Source organism: Vipera berus (assembly GCF_964194415.1).
Source record: "Vipera berus genome assembly, chromosome: 3".
NCBI classification, from domain to species: Eukaryota; Metazoa; Chordata; class Lepidosauria; order Squamata; family Viperidae; genus Vipera; species Vipera berus.
Genome location: NC_138204.1, coordinates 183699583 through 183715605, shown reverse-complemented (window position 1 = coordinate 183715605; position 16023 = coordinate 183699583). Strand labels below are relative to the sequence as shown.

The 16023-nt window shown below is 38.7% G+C and overlaps 1 protein-coding gene across 4 annotated transcripts in view; it reads left to right on the top strand.

Moving 5' to 3' along the window:
• The first annotated feature begins 8046 nt into the window (after positions 1–8046).
• Positions 8047–16023, top strand: part of JPH1 (junctophilin 1) — a 66779-nt gene continuing 58802 nt past the window's right edge. Inside the window, exons 1-2 of one of the 4 annotated variants that reach the window (XM_081326180.1) lie at positions 8047–8564; positions 12747–13503. In XM_081326180.1, coding sequence (XP_081182306.1) covers positions 8186–8564; positions 12747–13503 — 1136 coding nt within the window. In that variant the 5' untranslated portion in view covers positions 8047–8185. Of the gene's footprint in view, positions 8565–8749; positions 8962–12746; positions 13504–16023 lie in introns of those variants that run through there. The other 3 variants (XM_081326181.1, XM_081326182.1, XM_081326183.1) reach the window with 3 other exon arrangements.

Sequence of the window (16023 nt, the reverse complement as noted above, 5' to 3'; positions counted from 1 at the left end):
TGTTTTGCTTGATGTCAGCTTGACTCGGAGGGCAGTTAAGCTTCTCTTAACCACAGCTCCATTTGCAACTGTTTTTAATCAAAGCCTTTGCATGCCTAGCAGCCAATGGCCCTGTTGGGTACCGGGAATGTGATCTGGATCTCCAAGTGGAGGAGTAGCATGACCATATATTTATGGCTGTTGCTATTCTGGGGCAGCAGGTTGCTGTCTCTGTTCTCTTGGCAGCAGAAGCACATTGCCTGCTCCTTCGTCTTTCAACACTCACGGCCAACAGGAGAGAATGAAATAAAATGTACAGTTTACTCAAAGAAATAACAGCTTGCATGCATCAACCTTTAAAAAAAATCTTAATTATAATGTATTCCAATCTTGTGTGGCAATAACTGTACATATTTAGACATGTTATACCTCTACCTATTCCTCTCCCAGCCTGTTCCTATAAAATACAGTTAATCTCATGTATTGGTTCATACAAGTTCAAAGCTGGGTTGGCTTATCATCACCTACCATATCTTGGCTGGCTAACAAATGTAACAGATTGTATAAAGCAAGCATCAGCATGCTAGTTACACGCATAATGCAAGTTCACAAGATGCTCCAAATATGGCAAAATATCTGCACCCCTGTCTGTATCCCTATCAGAATTTGGATAGATAGATAGATAGATAGATAGATAGATAGATAGATAGATAGAGAGAGAGAGAGAGAGAGAGAGACAGACAGACAGACAGACAGACAGACAGACAGACAGACCGACCACAGGCAATCCATTCTATACAAAAAAGCTACAATGGATTATAGTTTATAGTAGATTAATGTGGGAATGTGTGGGATTGCCATATTTGGTTACAAGCAACATATTAATTTCTAAGTTTCAGGGCTTTCCATGTTCAAGGCTTATGATGCAGAAAACAATAGTCATCCCGTGCTTTTGTTTTCACATAAAATATATAAAGCAATTTACATTAACAGAAGCACGTTATTTAGACTATGAGAGGTAATAATTTCCCAGTACACAGCAGAAATAATACCATATTGGAATACTATGTCCACCTCTGAACATTATACAGGAAGTCTTTGGAATACTATGTCCACCTCTGAACATTATACAGGAAGTCTTTGTTTAGTGACATAATTGGGACCAGCAACTTGGTCATTAAGAAAAATGGTTGCTAAATTAAGTTGCAACTGTACATATTTATGATCTTACTTCAGTTTTCCTTTGCTTTACAGACTTGCAAAAGTCATAGATGTGAGGATTTCTTGTAAAGTTATTTTTTCATAATTGTCATAACTATGAACAATTGCTAAATGAGGCAGTCACTAAATGAGGACTACCTGTATTTTAAAAGGAACATGAGGAAAGTGGAATGGATTCAGAAAACTATCAGGATGGGAAAAGGTCTGAAAACCAGGCTCTGCAATAAACAATTAAAAAGTTGGTCATGTTTAGTTTTGAGAAGAAAAGACTGCAGGGTCTTTGAAGGTTTAGTGTTTGTGTCTGTGTGTGTGTCTGTGTGTGTGTGTGTGTGAGTTTACACTTTAACTGAAGAAATAAATCATGCCAAGAAATAACTATCATGAACCCATGTAATGTATTTCTAGTTATAACAAGAATAGAAAACTGCTGATACACCAGATGTTGCTGAATTATACTCCCAGCATTCCTAAAAAGGGTGGCTAATGACAAGAATGCTGGGAGCTATCTTTCAGCAATATCTCAGGAGACTGGGGTTGTTAATCGTATCCCTATACCAATTAAATTGCAGTATTTCGTGATTAATTTTGAATTAGTTCCTATTGCTCACTCTCACTCAGCTCAAAGAATTCTTGTGAGAATAAAAGAACCAAAGTATTGCTTGAGCTTCATAAGAAGAAAGTGGGCATTCATATCATACACCCACTGGAACACAGAGCTGATAAAAATAACCACTGAAAAACATGCATAGGCAAGTTAGTGTAAATAAGCATGAGGTACGGTAAATTAAATATCAGCACTGTGGGAATAGTTGCATTAGACTTTATATATATACTTACACATCTGAAAAATGTGGTAATTTTTCCTACCAATCAATTCCTTCTTTTTAAAGGTTTTTATAAAAAGAATTACCATTAGCCCACTATTATAACCTCTGAATCTGAATGGTGAATTTGAAGTCTTCTATCCTGGGTATCCCCTTCATGGATTACTGCCTTGTCATGGCGAAGGGGCTTGCGTAATTCAATGAAGCTATGAGCTATGCCGTGCAGGGCCACCCAAGACGGAAAGGTCATAGCAGAGAGTTCTGACAAAACGTGATCCACTGGAGAAGGAAATGGCAACCCACTCCAGTATCTTTGCCATGAAAACCCTATGGACAGTACCAAAAGGCAAAACAATATGATGCTGGAAGATGAGCCCCTCAGGTCGGAAGGCATCCAATATGCTACTGGGGAAGAGCAGAGGGCTAGTACTAGTAGCGCCAGAAAGAATGAAGCAACTGGGCCAAAGCCGAAAGGATGCTCAGCTGTTGATGTGTCTGGTGGTGAAAGGAAAGTCCGATTTTTTCTCCATAGGAACCTGGAATGTAAGATCCATGAATCAAGGAAAGCTGGACGTGGTCAAACAAGAGATGACAAGACTGAACATCAACATCTTAGGTATCAGCGAACTAAAATGGACAGGACAGTATACTACTGCGGGCAAGAATCCCTCAGAAGAAATGGAGTAGCCTTCATAGTCAATAAAAGAGTAGGAAAAGCAATACTGGGATACAATCCTCAAAATGACAGAATGATCTCAGTTCGAATCCAAGGCAAACCATTCAATATCACAGTAGTCCAAGTCTATGCCCCAACCACCAGTGCTGAAGAGGATGAAATTGACCAGTTCTATGAAGCTCTACAGCACCTTATAGAACTAACACCAAAAAATGATGTCCTTATCATCATGGGGGATTGGAATGCTAAAGTAGGAAGCCGAAAGATAACCGGAATAACGGGCAAGTTTGGCCTTGGAGTACAAAATGAAGCAGGGCACAGGCTGATAGAATTTTGTCAAGAGAATACGATGGTCATAGCAAACACTCTTTTCCAACAACCCAAGAGACGTCTCTACACATGGAAATCACCAGATGGTCAACACAGAAATCAGATTGACTATATGCTCTGCAGCCAAAGATGGAGAAGCTCTATACAGTCAGTAAAAACAAGACCAGGAGCTGACTGTGGCTCAGACCATGAGCTTCTCATTGCAAAGTTTAGGCTTAAACTGAAGAAAGTAGGGAAAAGCACTAGGCCACTCAGGTATGAACTAAATCATATCCCTGTTGAATATACAGTAGAGGTGACAAATAGATTTAAAGAATTAGATCTGATAGACAGAGTGCCTGAAGAACTATGGACAGAGGTTCGCAACATTGTAGAACAGGTAGCAACCAAAACCATCCCAAAGAAAAAGAAATGCAAGAAGGCAAAATGGCTGTCTGAGTAAGCTTTGCAAATAGCTGAGGAAAGGAGGGAAGTGAAAGGCAAGGGAGAAAAAGAAAGATACGCCCTATTGAATGCAGAATTCCAGAGAATAGCTAGAAGAGATAAGAATGCCTTCTTAAATGAACAGTGCAAAGAAATAGAAGAAAACAATAGAATAGGGAGGACCAGAGATCTTTTCAAGAAAATTGGAGAGATGAAGGGAACGTTTCATGCAAAAATGGGCATGATAAAGGACCAAAATGGCAGGGACCTAACAGAGGCAGAAGAGATTAAGAAGAGGTGGCAAAATTACACAGAAGAACTATACAAGAATGAGCTTAACGTCCCTGATAATCACAATGAGGTGGTCACTGACCTCGAGCCAGACCCTAGAATGTGAAGTGTTAGAAAAGCTGAGCAACAACAAAGCTAGTGGAGGTGACAGTATTCCAGCTGAGCTATTCAAAATCTTAAAAGACGATGCAGTAAAAGTGCTACACTCAATTTGCCAGCAAATTTGGAAAACTCAACAGTGGCCACAGGATTGGAAAAGATCAGTTTACATTCCAATTCCAAAGAAAGGCAGTGCCAAAGAATGTTCAAACTATCGCACCATTGCACTCATTTCTCATGCTAGTAAAGTTATACTTAAAATCCTACAAGCTAGACTCCAGCAGTATGTGGAACGAGAACTACCAGAAGTACAGGCAGGATTTCGAAGAGGCAGAGGAACTAGAGATCAAATTGCCAACATACGCTGGATCATGGAGAAAGCTAGAGAGTTCCAGAAAAACATCTACTTCTGCTTCATTGACTATGCTAAAGCCTTTGATTGTGTGGATCATAACAAACTGTGGCAAGTTCTTAAAGAGATGGGCGAACCAGACCATCTTATTTATCTCTTGAGAAACCTATATGTGGGCCAAGAAGCAACAGTGAGAACTGGACACGGAACCACTGATTGGTTCAAAATTGGGAAAGGAGTCTGGCAAGGCTGTATACTGTTGCCCTGCCTATTTGACTTATATGCAGAGCACATCATGAGAAAGGCAGAGCTAGATGAATCAAAAGTTGGAATTAAGATTGCCGGGAGAAATATCAACAACCTAAGATATGCAGACGATACCACTCTAATGGCAGAAACTGAAGAGGAACTAAAGAGCCTCTTGTTATGAGTGAAGAAGGAGAGTGCAAAAGTTGGGTTGAAACTTAACATTAAGAAAACCAAGATCATGGCATCCGGCCCTCTCAATTCCTGGCAAATAGATGGGGAAGAAATGGAGGTAGTGACAGATTTTATTTTCCTGGGCTCCAAGATCACTGCAGATGGGGACTGTAGCCAAGAAATTAAAAGACGCTTGCTCCTTGGGAGGAAAGCCATGGCAAATCTAGACAGTACACTAAAAAGCAGAGATATCACCCTGTCAACAAAAGTGTGTATAGTCAAGGCTATGGTCTTCCCAGTTGCAATGTATGGCAGTGAAAGTTGGACCATAAAAAAGGCTGAGCGCCAAAGAATTGAGGCCTTTGAACTGTGGTGCTGGAGAAGACTCCTGCGAGTACCTTGGACTGCAAGGCGATCAAACCGGTCAGTCCTAGAGGAGATCAACCCTGACTGCTCTTTAGAAGGCCAGATCCTGAAGCTAAAACTCAAATACTTTGGCCACCTAATGAGAAGGAAGGACTCACTGGAAAAGAGCCTAATGCTGGGAAAGGTTGAGGGCAAGAGAAGAAGGGGACGACAGAGAATGAGGTGGCTGGATGGAGTCACTGAAGCAGTAGGCGTGAGCTTAAATGGACTCCAGAAGATGGTAGAGGACAGGAAGGCCTGGAGGAACATTGTCCATAGGGTCGCGATGGGTCGGACACGACTTCGCAGCTAACAACAACAACATCCTGGGTATCTCATTTCAGCCTGCTCTAGTAAGTTATTCATATTATTTATTGTCAGCTGTGAAAAGCTATGATATACATAAATTAATTGATAAATACATACATCAGAATTACCCAAAATCCACTTGCAAGAAAACCAAGAATTGCACTGCTGTTTGGATATATCTTCCCAGTTTAACTTCTGTGTCATTATCCAGAAAATTCCAGTGAATATTGTGCCTATCAGAAATATAGGTAGTCCTCGACTTACAATGGTTCATTTAGTGACCCTTCAAAGTTATGATGGCACTGAGAAAAGTGACTTATAACTGTTTTTCATACTTATGACCATTCCAGCATCCCCATGATCACATGATTAAAATTCAGAGACTTGGCAACTAACTCATATTTATGACCATTGCACTGTCCTGGGATCATGTCACCTTTTGAGAGCTTCTGACAAGCAAAGTCAATGAGGAAGCCAGATTCATTTAACAACCATGTTATTAACAACTGTAATAATTTGCTTAACAACTGTGGCAAGAAAGATAAAATGGGGCAAACTCATTTAACAAATGTGTCACTTAACAACAGAAATTTTGGGTTCAATTGTTGTCGTAAGTCAAGGACTACGTGTTTATGCTTATAGAGGACATTTCCAGAGTTCAAAATTGTTGCATATACATAATCTGGCTTCTTTGTTCTAAGAAAAGTATCTCCAGGATAAAGCAAATTATGTTCCTATTGGAAGTATAGCATTTTTATTCCTCTATAAAAGTAGTCAGAACTAATGTATCTAAGTCTTATAGTCTCGGGATTATCTTTAACTTCACAAATGAGCTAAGACTGGAATGAAGGATTTACTCACATCTCACACTGCTGGCAAGACAAGCATCAGCTCTCATTGTTATTCTTCAGTATCTGTCTGAACGCATGCAGCTGCTATTTCATTCTACATGCTGTAGTTTCACCCTGGACCCCATGATTTCTCCTTGGGGATGGCAGATGGACATTCCATCTGATTGTGGTTCCACTTATGGATCTGTCATGTATTTGCCATCCCTCTCCAAACGCTCAATCCTGCTGGTTCCTATGACAACCTACATATCTTTCTATTGTTTCTCTAAGGCCCCCTTCCTGTATTTTTTATTTCTATTTTTCTCCTAGACTGTCAAACTTATTTCCTACTTTTCCTTTCAGCATGCCACTGCTTCCACCACATTCTTCTATTGTTCTATGTAATCCATTGCTCTAACTCGGCAACCCTTCTCATCTGCAGATATTCCGCTTCAAAGCTGTGTTTTCTCTGACTTCTGTAGAAAATCTTACACCCCAGGAAGGAAGTACCCATTGGAGTTAAGGCCTTGTACATGTAGAATTCTGTTCTCTGTTTATTTCTATTGCCTTTTAGATTTGGAAGAAGCCATCCTGTTGCCATTTTTTACAGCCCTTTTTGCGCTGAAAGTAGATTTGGACTGAGACATGCTCACAGCTTTATTTCTTATAGCTACATGCAGCTTTTCTTGCAAGATGTTGAGGCAACTTATGAGTTCTTCAGATTTTATTGTCACTAAAATATTATAAAGGTAGGCTAGATTCTAGCCCAAGGATGTTGAAATGATTGTCAAGACTAAGCAAAGATTTCAAGCGAGTATCATAATAGTTCAGCATTCAACAGATGCCGATGTCCTTAACACTTTACTTTCAGGATGGACCTGAATAATTTCTGCCTGTACAAGGAACAAAGATAGTAATTCTGCCTTCCTGAAACAAATCCGCTGTAATCTCCACATAGAGCAAAATGAAGTAAGAATGAGCAACACAATGTATATGTTTGTAGAATTTGTATGTATGTTTGTGTGTGAGAGAGATTCTTAATGCCACAGTATAAGAATATACATCTAATATACACAGTATAAGAATATACATCTAATATACACAGTATAAGAATATACATCTAAAACCTGGCTTTTTGATCTATCTGGCCTGGACTGAAGGGGTTTTTAGTTTCAAGTTTTTAACATTGTTTTATTGTTGGGCTATTAATTAATTTAATTCTTTTTAATTCTATTTTTTATCTTAATTTTATATTGTCTTTTAAATATTGCCCTGTAAACTGCCCTGAGTCCTTAGGGAATAGGGCGGTATAGAAAACTAATTAAATAAATAAATAAATAAAATAAGATATAACTGAAAGTACCTAGTAAGGTACCAGCAATAGCCAGCCTTGCCTCAGCTCACGGAGGCATAGTTTGCCACTGTTTTGCACCCAGAGAATTAAAATTGCCTTATCTCATCCAGAGTCTGAAGCAATTCACTCTTATAAATTGTAATTTCAGAAATCAATAACTAAGCAACATCCCCAAGGAAGACTTGTTCAAAAATAAATGAAGGGAAAGGAAGGAGCTCTGATCATGCTCAGAGACAGAAACCTAAAAGGGCTGCCAATTTTTCCTAGCCACACACGCAGACAGCTTCGCCCTCCCTAAGGCCAGATGGCAACTCCTGGGGCTGGCGAGCTTTTTTTGCTTTCGAGTTCCCGGAACCAGCCTTTTCTCACGCGCCTCCGGAGACACCTGCCCCTGCGGGCTCCGCCTCACTTGCCGCGCCTCCTGTTCGTTTCCTTCGCCCGGGGTAGAGCCGGGCGGCGAGGGCCGAGGACGGAAGGAGGGGACGGGCAAGGAGGGGAGGAGCAGAGCCGAGGGCGGGAGTCAGTGCCGAGCCGAAGATCGCTGAGTGGGACGGAGCCGCGGCATTTGTCGCGGGCACCTTGGCAGGGAACGTAGCGCGCGGCGGCGGCGGCGGCGGCGGCGCGAGGTGGCGAAGGAGTAATCTCGGCCCGGGCGCGCCCCGCTCCCCCTGAATGACGGGCGGCAGGTTCGACTTCGACGATGGCGGCACCTACTGCGGCGGCTGGGAGGACGGCAAAGCCCACGGGCACGGCATTTGCACCGGGCCCAAAGGGCAGGGCGAGTACGCGGGTTCGTGGGCGCACGGCTTCGAGGTGGTGGGCACTTATACCTGGCCCAGCGGCAACACCTACCACGGGTATTGGGCGCAGGGCAAACGCCACGGGCTGGGCGTGGAGACGAAGGGCAAATGGATGTACCGGGGCGAGTGGTCGCATGGCTTCAAGGGCCGCTACGGTGTGCGCCAGAGCCTCACCAGCCCTGCCCGCTACGAGGGCACCTGGAGCAACGGGCTGCAGGACGGTTACGGCGTCGAGACCTACGGGGACGGAGGTGAGTGGGTGAGCTGAGGAGCGGCCGCTAGGGGGCGCCCGGGGCCGGCGCACATTGGGGCGTGCAAAGCGCTGCTCTTCCACACGGGCGTGTGCAACCGCGGGGCTCAAGAGTGCGAAGGTGCGCTCAGCAGGTAATGCGTTTGGTTTCTCTTGCTTTCAGTTTTATTTATTTTTTAAGGGAAAAAAAAGTCTCATCTGCTAGGAATAAACGCATTCAGATGAATTCTTGGAGACCTGTAGCTCGCAAAGAAATATTTATACAGGCATTGCTGGAATAAACTTGTCAACCGATAAAGCAATTGGGAAGAAATACAAATGGACTCAAATTATAGCAAACCCGAGAATTTAATAACAGTTCTGAGCATCATTCACAGATCATTTACACTTTGGTAGAGGTATTTTGGCATCATTTTACTTTTTTCCATCGTTAAACTATTGAGACTCAAAAATATTCGCTTGACATCAACTAGAAATTTTATCAGGAATTCCCAAGGTACTTTATCCCACTTTCTCCCTGGGCTGTATTTCCATTAGTAGAACTAAATATGGCTACTCTGATTTCAGTTTGGAATTTCATTTAAGTCATCCTCAGGAACATTTGCCAAAGAATTTCTGAGTTATTAAGCTGCACTGTGAGTGCAAAATTTTCTCACAGTTAATTACAAAAGCTTGTGTCTTTGCTCTTAATTTCCCTTAGAAATATACCAGTTTTAAATGAAACACCATTAGAAGTCATAATTTTTTCTTTGCTTACTATTTGTTAGAAATTTATTGCTCTGGCTAATATTGATAAAATATTGATAGCACAAACCATACTTTGACAGTCATGTAGTAGAGAGCATACCATCAATAATACCATTTCAATAAAAATATAAAAATAAGAGTAAAAGAAATGGAAGCCATGAAGCCCAACCAGAGCTAAAATAAATTATAAAAAGGAATTTAATGTCTGATGTTTCTAGCCACTATCAACATAATGACTATCTTATTGGAGTTAAGCTTCAATAGGCTTGCCTTAAAATATGGTATAATATTACAATACTCTGAAACATTGATTCACTGTTTCTGCCATGCTGAAAGAGGTAATATGGATTTTATAAGCATGTTGATCGCACCAGATTAAAACTTCAGCTGATCCCACTGAATGGTTTGGTGTAGATGCTGAAGATCCAGAAATATAAGTTAAGCTACAGTTCTTTCCTCACTACACCTCAGGGTGCACAAGGTCCTGTTATTCAGGTCTGAAATCAAATGAGTTCAGAATATTTTTTTCAAACAGATAAGTTGCAAATTCATGACATTCTTCTAGGTATCTAGCTGTAGTAGGAGATAATTGAAATCAATATAGTCAATATAGTTAACATCCAGAATTAAGAAGGGTTTATTTAGGGATTTTTAGGACCGTCTCTTGTTTTTTTCCCTTTTTTCAATTAAATGCTATTTAACAGGGAGAATAGAAATATACCTGCAATATTCTCTGTCCTTGCTATTTATCAATAGTTTTAATAGCATTTTCTTTTTTTAAAAAATATCAAGACATCATTTTATATGGAATTAATTAATTAGGAAATCTTAATAAAAATGTTAGAGTGCAGTTCTCTGGCAACTCGCATCCCTATCCCAGAACAGCACTGGATTGTGAGTTTTCCCATCCAGGGTCAGAGATAAGGCTATATCTAGATAGAAGGGTAAAAATCACACCTCCAGCCTTGTCTCTTTATGGTTTAAAAGGAGCAGTCATGACCATTAAGTGGTGGATAGGCTGAAGAAGCTAACAACACAAAAAGTTGTACATACTTTCAATACTGTACTTGCCCTAAACCTGCTGAAGATTTGAAATAGTAGGAAGACTGGAGGAGCACAGAACATGATCAGAACACACAATGCATCAATCCCTTTCCCGTGATAATTTTCATCCAGCAGGACATAGACAATATTAGTGAAAAGGATTACAATTCTCATCTTTATTTACATCTATAGAATTTAGATATAGGATTGTGCTTTGATATTCTCTGGGAAATCATGAATTAATTCTTTGTTAAAATTTAATGTAAGTTATGAAAAGGCCAGATAAGAAATTGTCATATATTTTCTCCTGTTAAGAGTTGAGGATAATTTTAGCATGTCTATAGTTGATGTAAAATGTTTCTGTGTAGTCTTACTTGTAGTGAATCTTCCATATTTCTATTGTAAAAATACTTTAAAATAATCTATTTTATATTAGGTATATGACAAAAACAATATTCTTGAGCATGATGATATCCAGTCCTAATCCTATGACATTATTCTAGAAGAAAAAATGTTTGCCATTAACATTACAATTTCTTCTGGCTTCAAAGTGAACATTGCAAGGATATCAAACAAGCATCTTCAGGAGAGAGTACATCTTGTTCAGAATGGCATCCTCTATTTGTGTCTTTTGAACACTAGTTATTGTTTGGCTTATTTCCAGTGACAACATTTATGGAAGGCTATAGAACCATTCTGGATGTATTCTAACCTAAAGATATTTTACTAATGTTGTGCATTATGAGTATTAATCTCATAGCCATCCCATATTTAAGGAAGGACAAAATAAAAATACATATGTAAATAAAAAGGAATATTTTGTGTGGGTAATTAATATTGCATAAATACTGTACAAAATATGTACTTAGCAGATTATTTCACAATACTTTATATCCAAATCTATTTAGAGGGGAAAAAACATATTTTTAAACATATCTTATTCTGTCTTGGCACTCTGTACAGAACTGTGTGATGACCAAATGCTATGCAACTTCTTACTTAGATGAAAGACCCATTTATAGCATAACAGCTCAGTTCGCTGAGGGTTTGCTGGTACATAACCGTCCAGATGGTACTTTTGTAATGTGTACACATGTAGGGAGTCATTGCAGCCCATTCTTTTATTTCATTCATATCCAAGGATCAATGCTTCTGATTTGGAAGACCCAGAAAATATAAATATATACATATTTTTCAGCCATGATCCCAGTGGTTATAACTATGTGCCTTGTGGTAAACATGATTTCAAATTAAGTCATATTCAGTATATCCTGTAATTGATAAGCTTTCCTTTCAATGTTTTAAAATATTTAAGATTTTTAAAAATCTTTTGAATCTTCGTATCTCACAGCCATACTCTAGTTTTTTAAGACATTGTTAATATATTTCATAAAGCTTATTTCAAGTAACTGGGCAGAGAATTAGAGCTTCTAAGTTCTTTTCAAAAGGTCATTTTCCAGTGCAATATTGATTGATTGATTGATTGATTGATTGATTGATTGATTGATTATATGCCATCAATTTGGTTTTAACTCTTATTGGCCACGCATATTTTGTCCACAACACTCTGTCCCCAACCTGTTCCTTCAGGTCTTCCAATGATACATCCATTGCCACTGTAATCATGTCCATCTGCTTTGTTGCTAGTAGTTCCTTTTTCCTTCCAACTTTCCCAGCATTGTAGACTTTTTGAGAGCACTAAGTCTTCACAAACTTATATACTGCTTTATACAAAATCTTACAAAGCAATATAATTTACAGTATTGAATTACCAAGTATTTTATATAAGTGTTTTTAATTGTTGTGTGCTGTTAAATATGAGATTATTCTGTGGGAAATGTTTAGTAGAAAGTATACATTATTATTTTCAGAGTTACCTAGGGATAATAACTTTGTCTAAGTCATTCATCAAAAAGTACAATGAACGACATTTCAACAATGTCAATATTAACTGAAAACTAAAAAAAAGTCTATTATATAGAATGAAAGTTCAAATCCTTTTGTAGATTGCCACTGTTGAGGAAAATCTTGCTTTCATATTTACTGTGTTTTTAAAATATAGAGATGGTAAAATGTATGCTTGAATTCCTTAAAATTATTTCTATAGATTCATGTTTGTGATTGTCTACAGGTGCTGTCTTCAGTGGTGGGATTCAGCCAGTTTGCACCAGTTCGGTAGAACCGGTAGCTGTTGCCCAGGCCCAAAATGGACTTCCAGAAGCGGCATCCACACAGAGAACTGGTTGTTCATATATTTGAATCCCACCACTGGCTGTCTTAAAATACTTGTGTTAAAAAATACAAACGTTGAATCCTGTGGACTGATGCTGAATAAATTTGAATAAAAGATTCAAATATTTATTTATTTCATTCATTATTTTTCTTTGACAAGGTACATACCAGGGACAATGGACAGGAGGGATGAGACATGGCTATGGTATGCGGCAAAGTGTTCCTTATGGCATGGCGACTGTGATCCGTTCCCCCCTCCGGACATCTCTAGCTTCACTCCGTAGCGAGCAGAGCAATGGCACTGTTCTACATGATATCACTGCAGACAGTCCTGCTGGAACTAGAGGAGGGTTTGTGTTGAATTTTCATAGTGATCCCGATAGTGTTGGTAGTAAGAAAAAAGGAGGCCTGTTCAGAAGAGGATCTCTTCTTGGTAGTATAAAACTTAGAAAATCTGAATCAAAATCATCCATTTCTAGCAAACGCAGCTCTGTCAGGAGTGATGCTGCTATGAGCAGGATTAGTTCTAGTGATGCCAACTCTACCATTAGTTTTGGAGATATGGACTGTGATTATTCTCCAGTAGAAGACCATGTTGATGCTACCACCACAGAAACCTATATGGGTGAATGGAAGAATGATAAGCGTAATGGCTTTGGTATTAGTGAGCGTTCAAATGGTATGAAATATGAAGGCGAGTGGCTAAACAATAAGAGACATGGATATGGATGTACTATGTTTCCAGATGGCACAAAGGAAGAGGGAAAGTATAAAAACAATGTTTTGGTCCGGGGAATAAGGAAGCAGCTTATACCAATAAGGAACACAAAAACTAAAGAAAAGGTGGAACGAGCACTTGAAGGTGCCCAGCGTGCAGCTGCCATGGCTAGAACTAAAGTGGAAATTGCAATCTCCAGGTAGGTTCATTCTTGGCTTTAATGACATAGACTAGAAAGATCTTGATAGCTAGGAATTATAGCTTATGTTTTTTGCATGGAACTTATTTGGTTCAATCAAATTGGATATCAAAGTAAGAAGGAAAGGGGGTCAAAATGTTTGAGCTGTACCATCATGCTGAAATGAGGTTGCACAATATTGACAGCATTGATTGCTGACACTCTAGAATGTATAAATCTATTTAGAAACTAAATCATGTGTATTTTTCCACTGCACTGGTTCTTAGCATGATTTCTTTTTCTGACTAAACCTGCAATTGACACTGAAGATAAAGGGCGTATCTGCTAAATTGATTAAAGGCTTTTCCTTTTTCTCTTGAGCATTCTCTTAAGCTTCCCTAGCCTGTGTTCTTTGAAGGATTCTGGAGATTGATGTGAATTAAACTGCTTTTAGGAATTATGTGGGATGTACTGGTTATGCTGAAATCAAAGTATACAATTTTTTGACAACCATGTCATTTGTCATGTGAGCATCTTGGATGCTTAAGTGAAGCATGACATTTATTTTTAATCTGATATTTTTGTTAGCAGCTTTGGCAATAATTGTGTTGAAAGTAGGATACAAAGGCAAATGCAAAGATTTAAATTCAGATTTAATCACACTTAGGCCCCTCAAAATTTAGTGGAATGGCCTAGTCTTTTATTTAAAGCCTCTTGGGTATTTTCGGGTAGCTCATATTAGTCAATTCACAGTTTTTGAATAATTGCTACGTCAATATAAATACGTTTATTCCTCAATATCTTCTCTTGCAGGATAACTTTTGCATTATGTTAACATGAATGTAAAAACCTATTAATGGGAAGATAAACCTTTCAAATAAATTTAGGGAACTGTGAATTGTTGTTAAGATGTAAAATAATTATTTGAGGAGTTGTACAGAAAATTCATGAAAATCAGTATTGACACTTGTAATCTTGGCCAAAAAAAAACATTCTGCAGTATAAATTGTGTGGATATGTTTATAGTACCTATGTAAAATGATTTTCTGCAACTTACCCCTGACATTTAGATTAAATAAACTTCATAGGTTATACTTTTTAAGTGTTGCTTCACTATACATGTAGCAGGTTTGAGTTAGGAAGCTTCCTATTTAAATAACAGGATTTAGCACAAGTATAAGTAAATATGAATAAATCAGCTTTAAATTTGTATCTAGAGATTGAATGTACGTGATTTTATAAATACTGTTGCACAATAGCTTGATTTTATAAAGAAGTGCTTGGTAACATGACTTGCTAGCACAGTATTGCATAGATGAAGGGCATTCACACAGTTTCATGTTGTGTACCTTTCCCGGAGTAGAAAGCTCTTCACTCAGTTACTCATGCTTCGGTCATCTCTTGAGTAGATTACTGTAATGCATTCTACATGAGGCTGTCCTTGAAGAACATCAAAAAGCTTCAGTTGGTCCAGAATGCACAGCATTGGCGATTTTGAGTGTGTTTCGCTTTGACCGTGTTACATCTTTTGTTGCATTAATAAGTTCCACTGGCTTCAAGTTTGCTTCCAGATGCAATTCAAGGTGCTAGTTATTACCTGTATGGTGTGGGATCAGGGTATTTGAGGGATTGCCTTAATCCAGTTTTTATTACCTGTGCCATTTCATTGAGCAGGAAAGACAGACTCCAGGTTAGGGATTGTCATAGTGGGCCCAGGAAGCATTCCTTTTCATAGCTGTGCCTGACTTCTAGAACACTACACTGCTTGAGGTTACCCCTGATCTGCTCACCTTTAGGGAAGTCTTAAAGTCTGCTGTTTTCACAGACATGAAGGCCGGCATCAAGCCCGTGCTATGGATGAATGGTGTGTTCAGGAGCCCCTTGTATTACTCAGCTAGGAATGGTTTTTCTTGATTTGGTTAATTTAGCCATGTATTTATATTGTATTTTAATTCTTGTTAGCCACCCAGAATTGCATCGGCAGCCATATAAATTGATATATAAAATAAAGTTAAAAATAATTAAATAAACTAGCCTAAAATGTTCGGCATATATTTATTAGATGGCAGATAAATTGTGCACTCTTTTTTCCTCACCAAAATGTATGTGCACTATGGGCTTGTATTTAGAAATTTGTATTTTTAAAAAACACACTTATTTTGTTAATTTTTAAAATATTCTTAATTATCAGTTGATATGTGATAGTCAGTTTCGTATGCAATTTGGTGGACCATTTTTAACCTAGAACTATGTTCAAAGCCTAATCTTTTTCAATCATTCTTCCTGGCATCTTTAAAAACAACAACAAAAAAGGTGTCAAAATGAAATGAGTAGCTTTCCTCTGAAAAGTATGTTTTCATCATATGAATGGTAGTTTGTAGTCAGGGAGGTAAGTTTAATTCATGTGTTATATATGATCCTCAGCCACCAAAAAATGTGATCCTAGAGACACTCTGCTCCTTTCTTTCTGTTGGCCAGTTAAACAATATGATCAAATAGTCTTTGAGAATTTGGTTGCTGGATGAAGGGCAGTCAATTTGA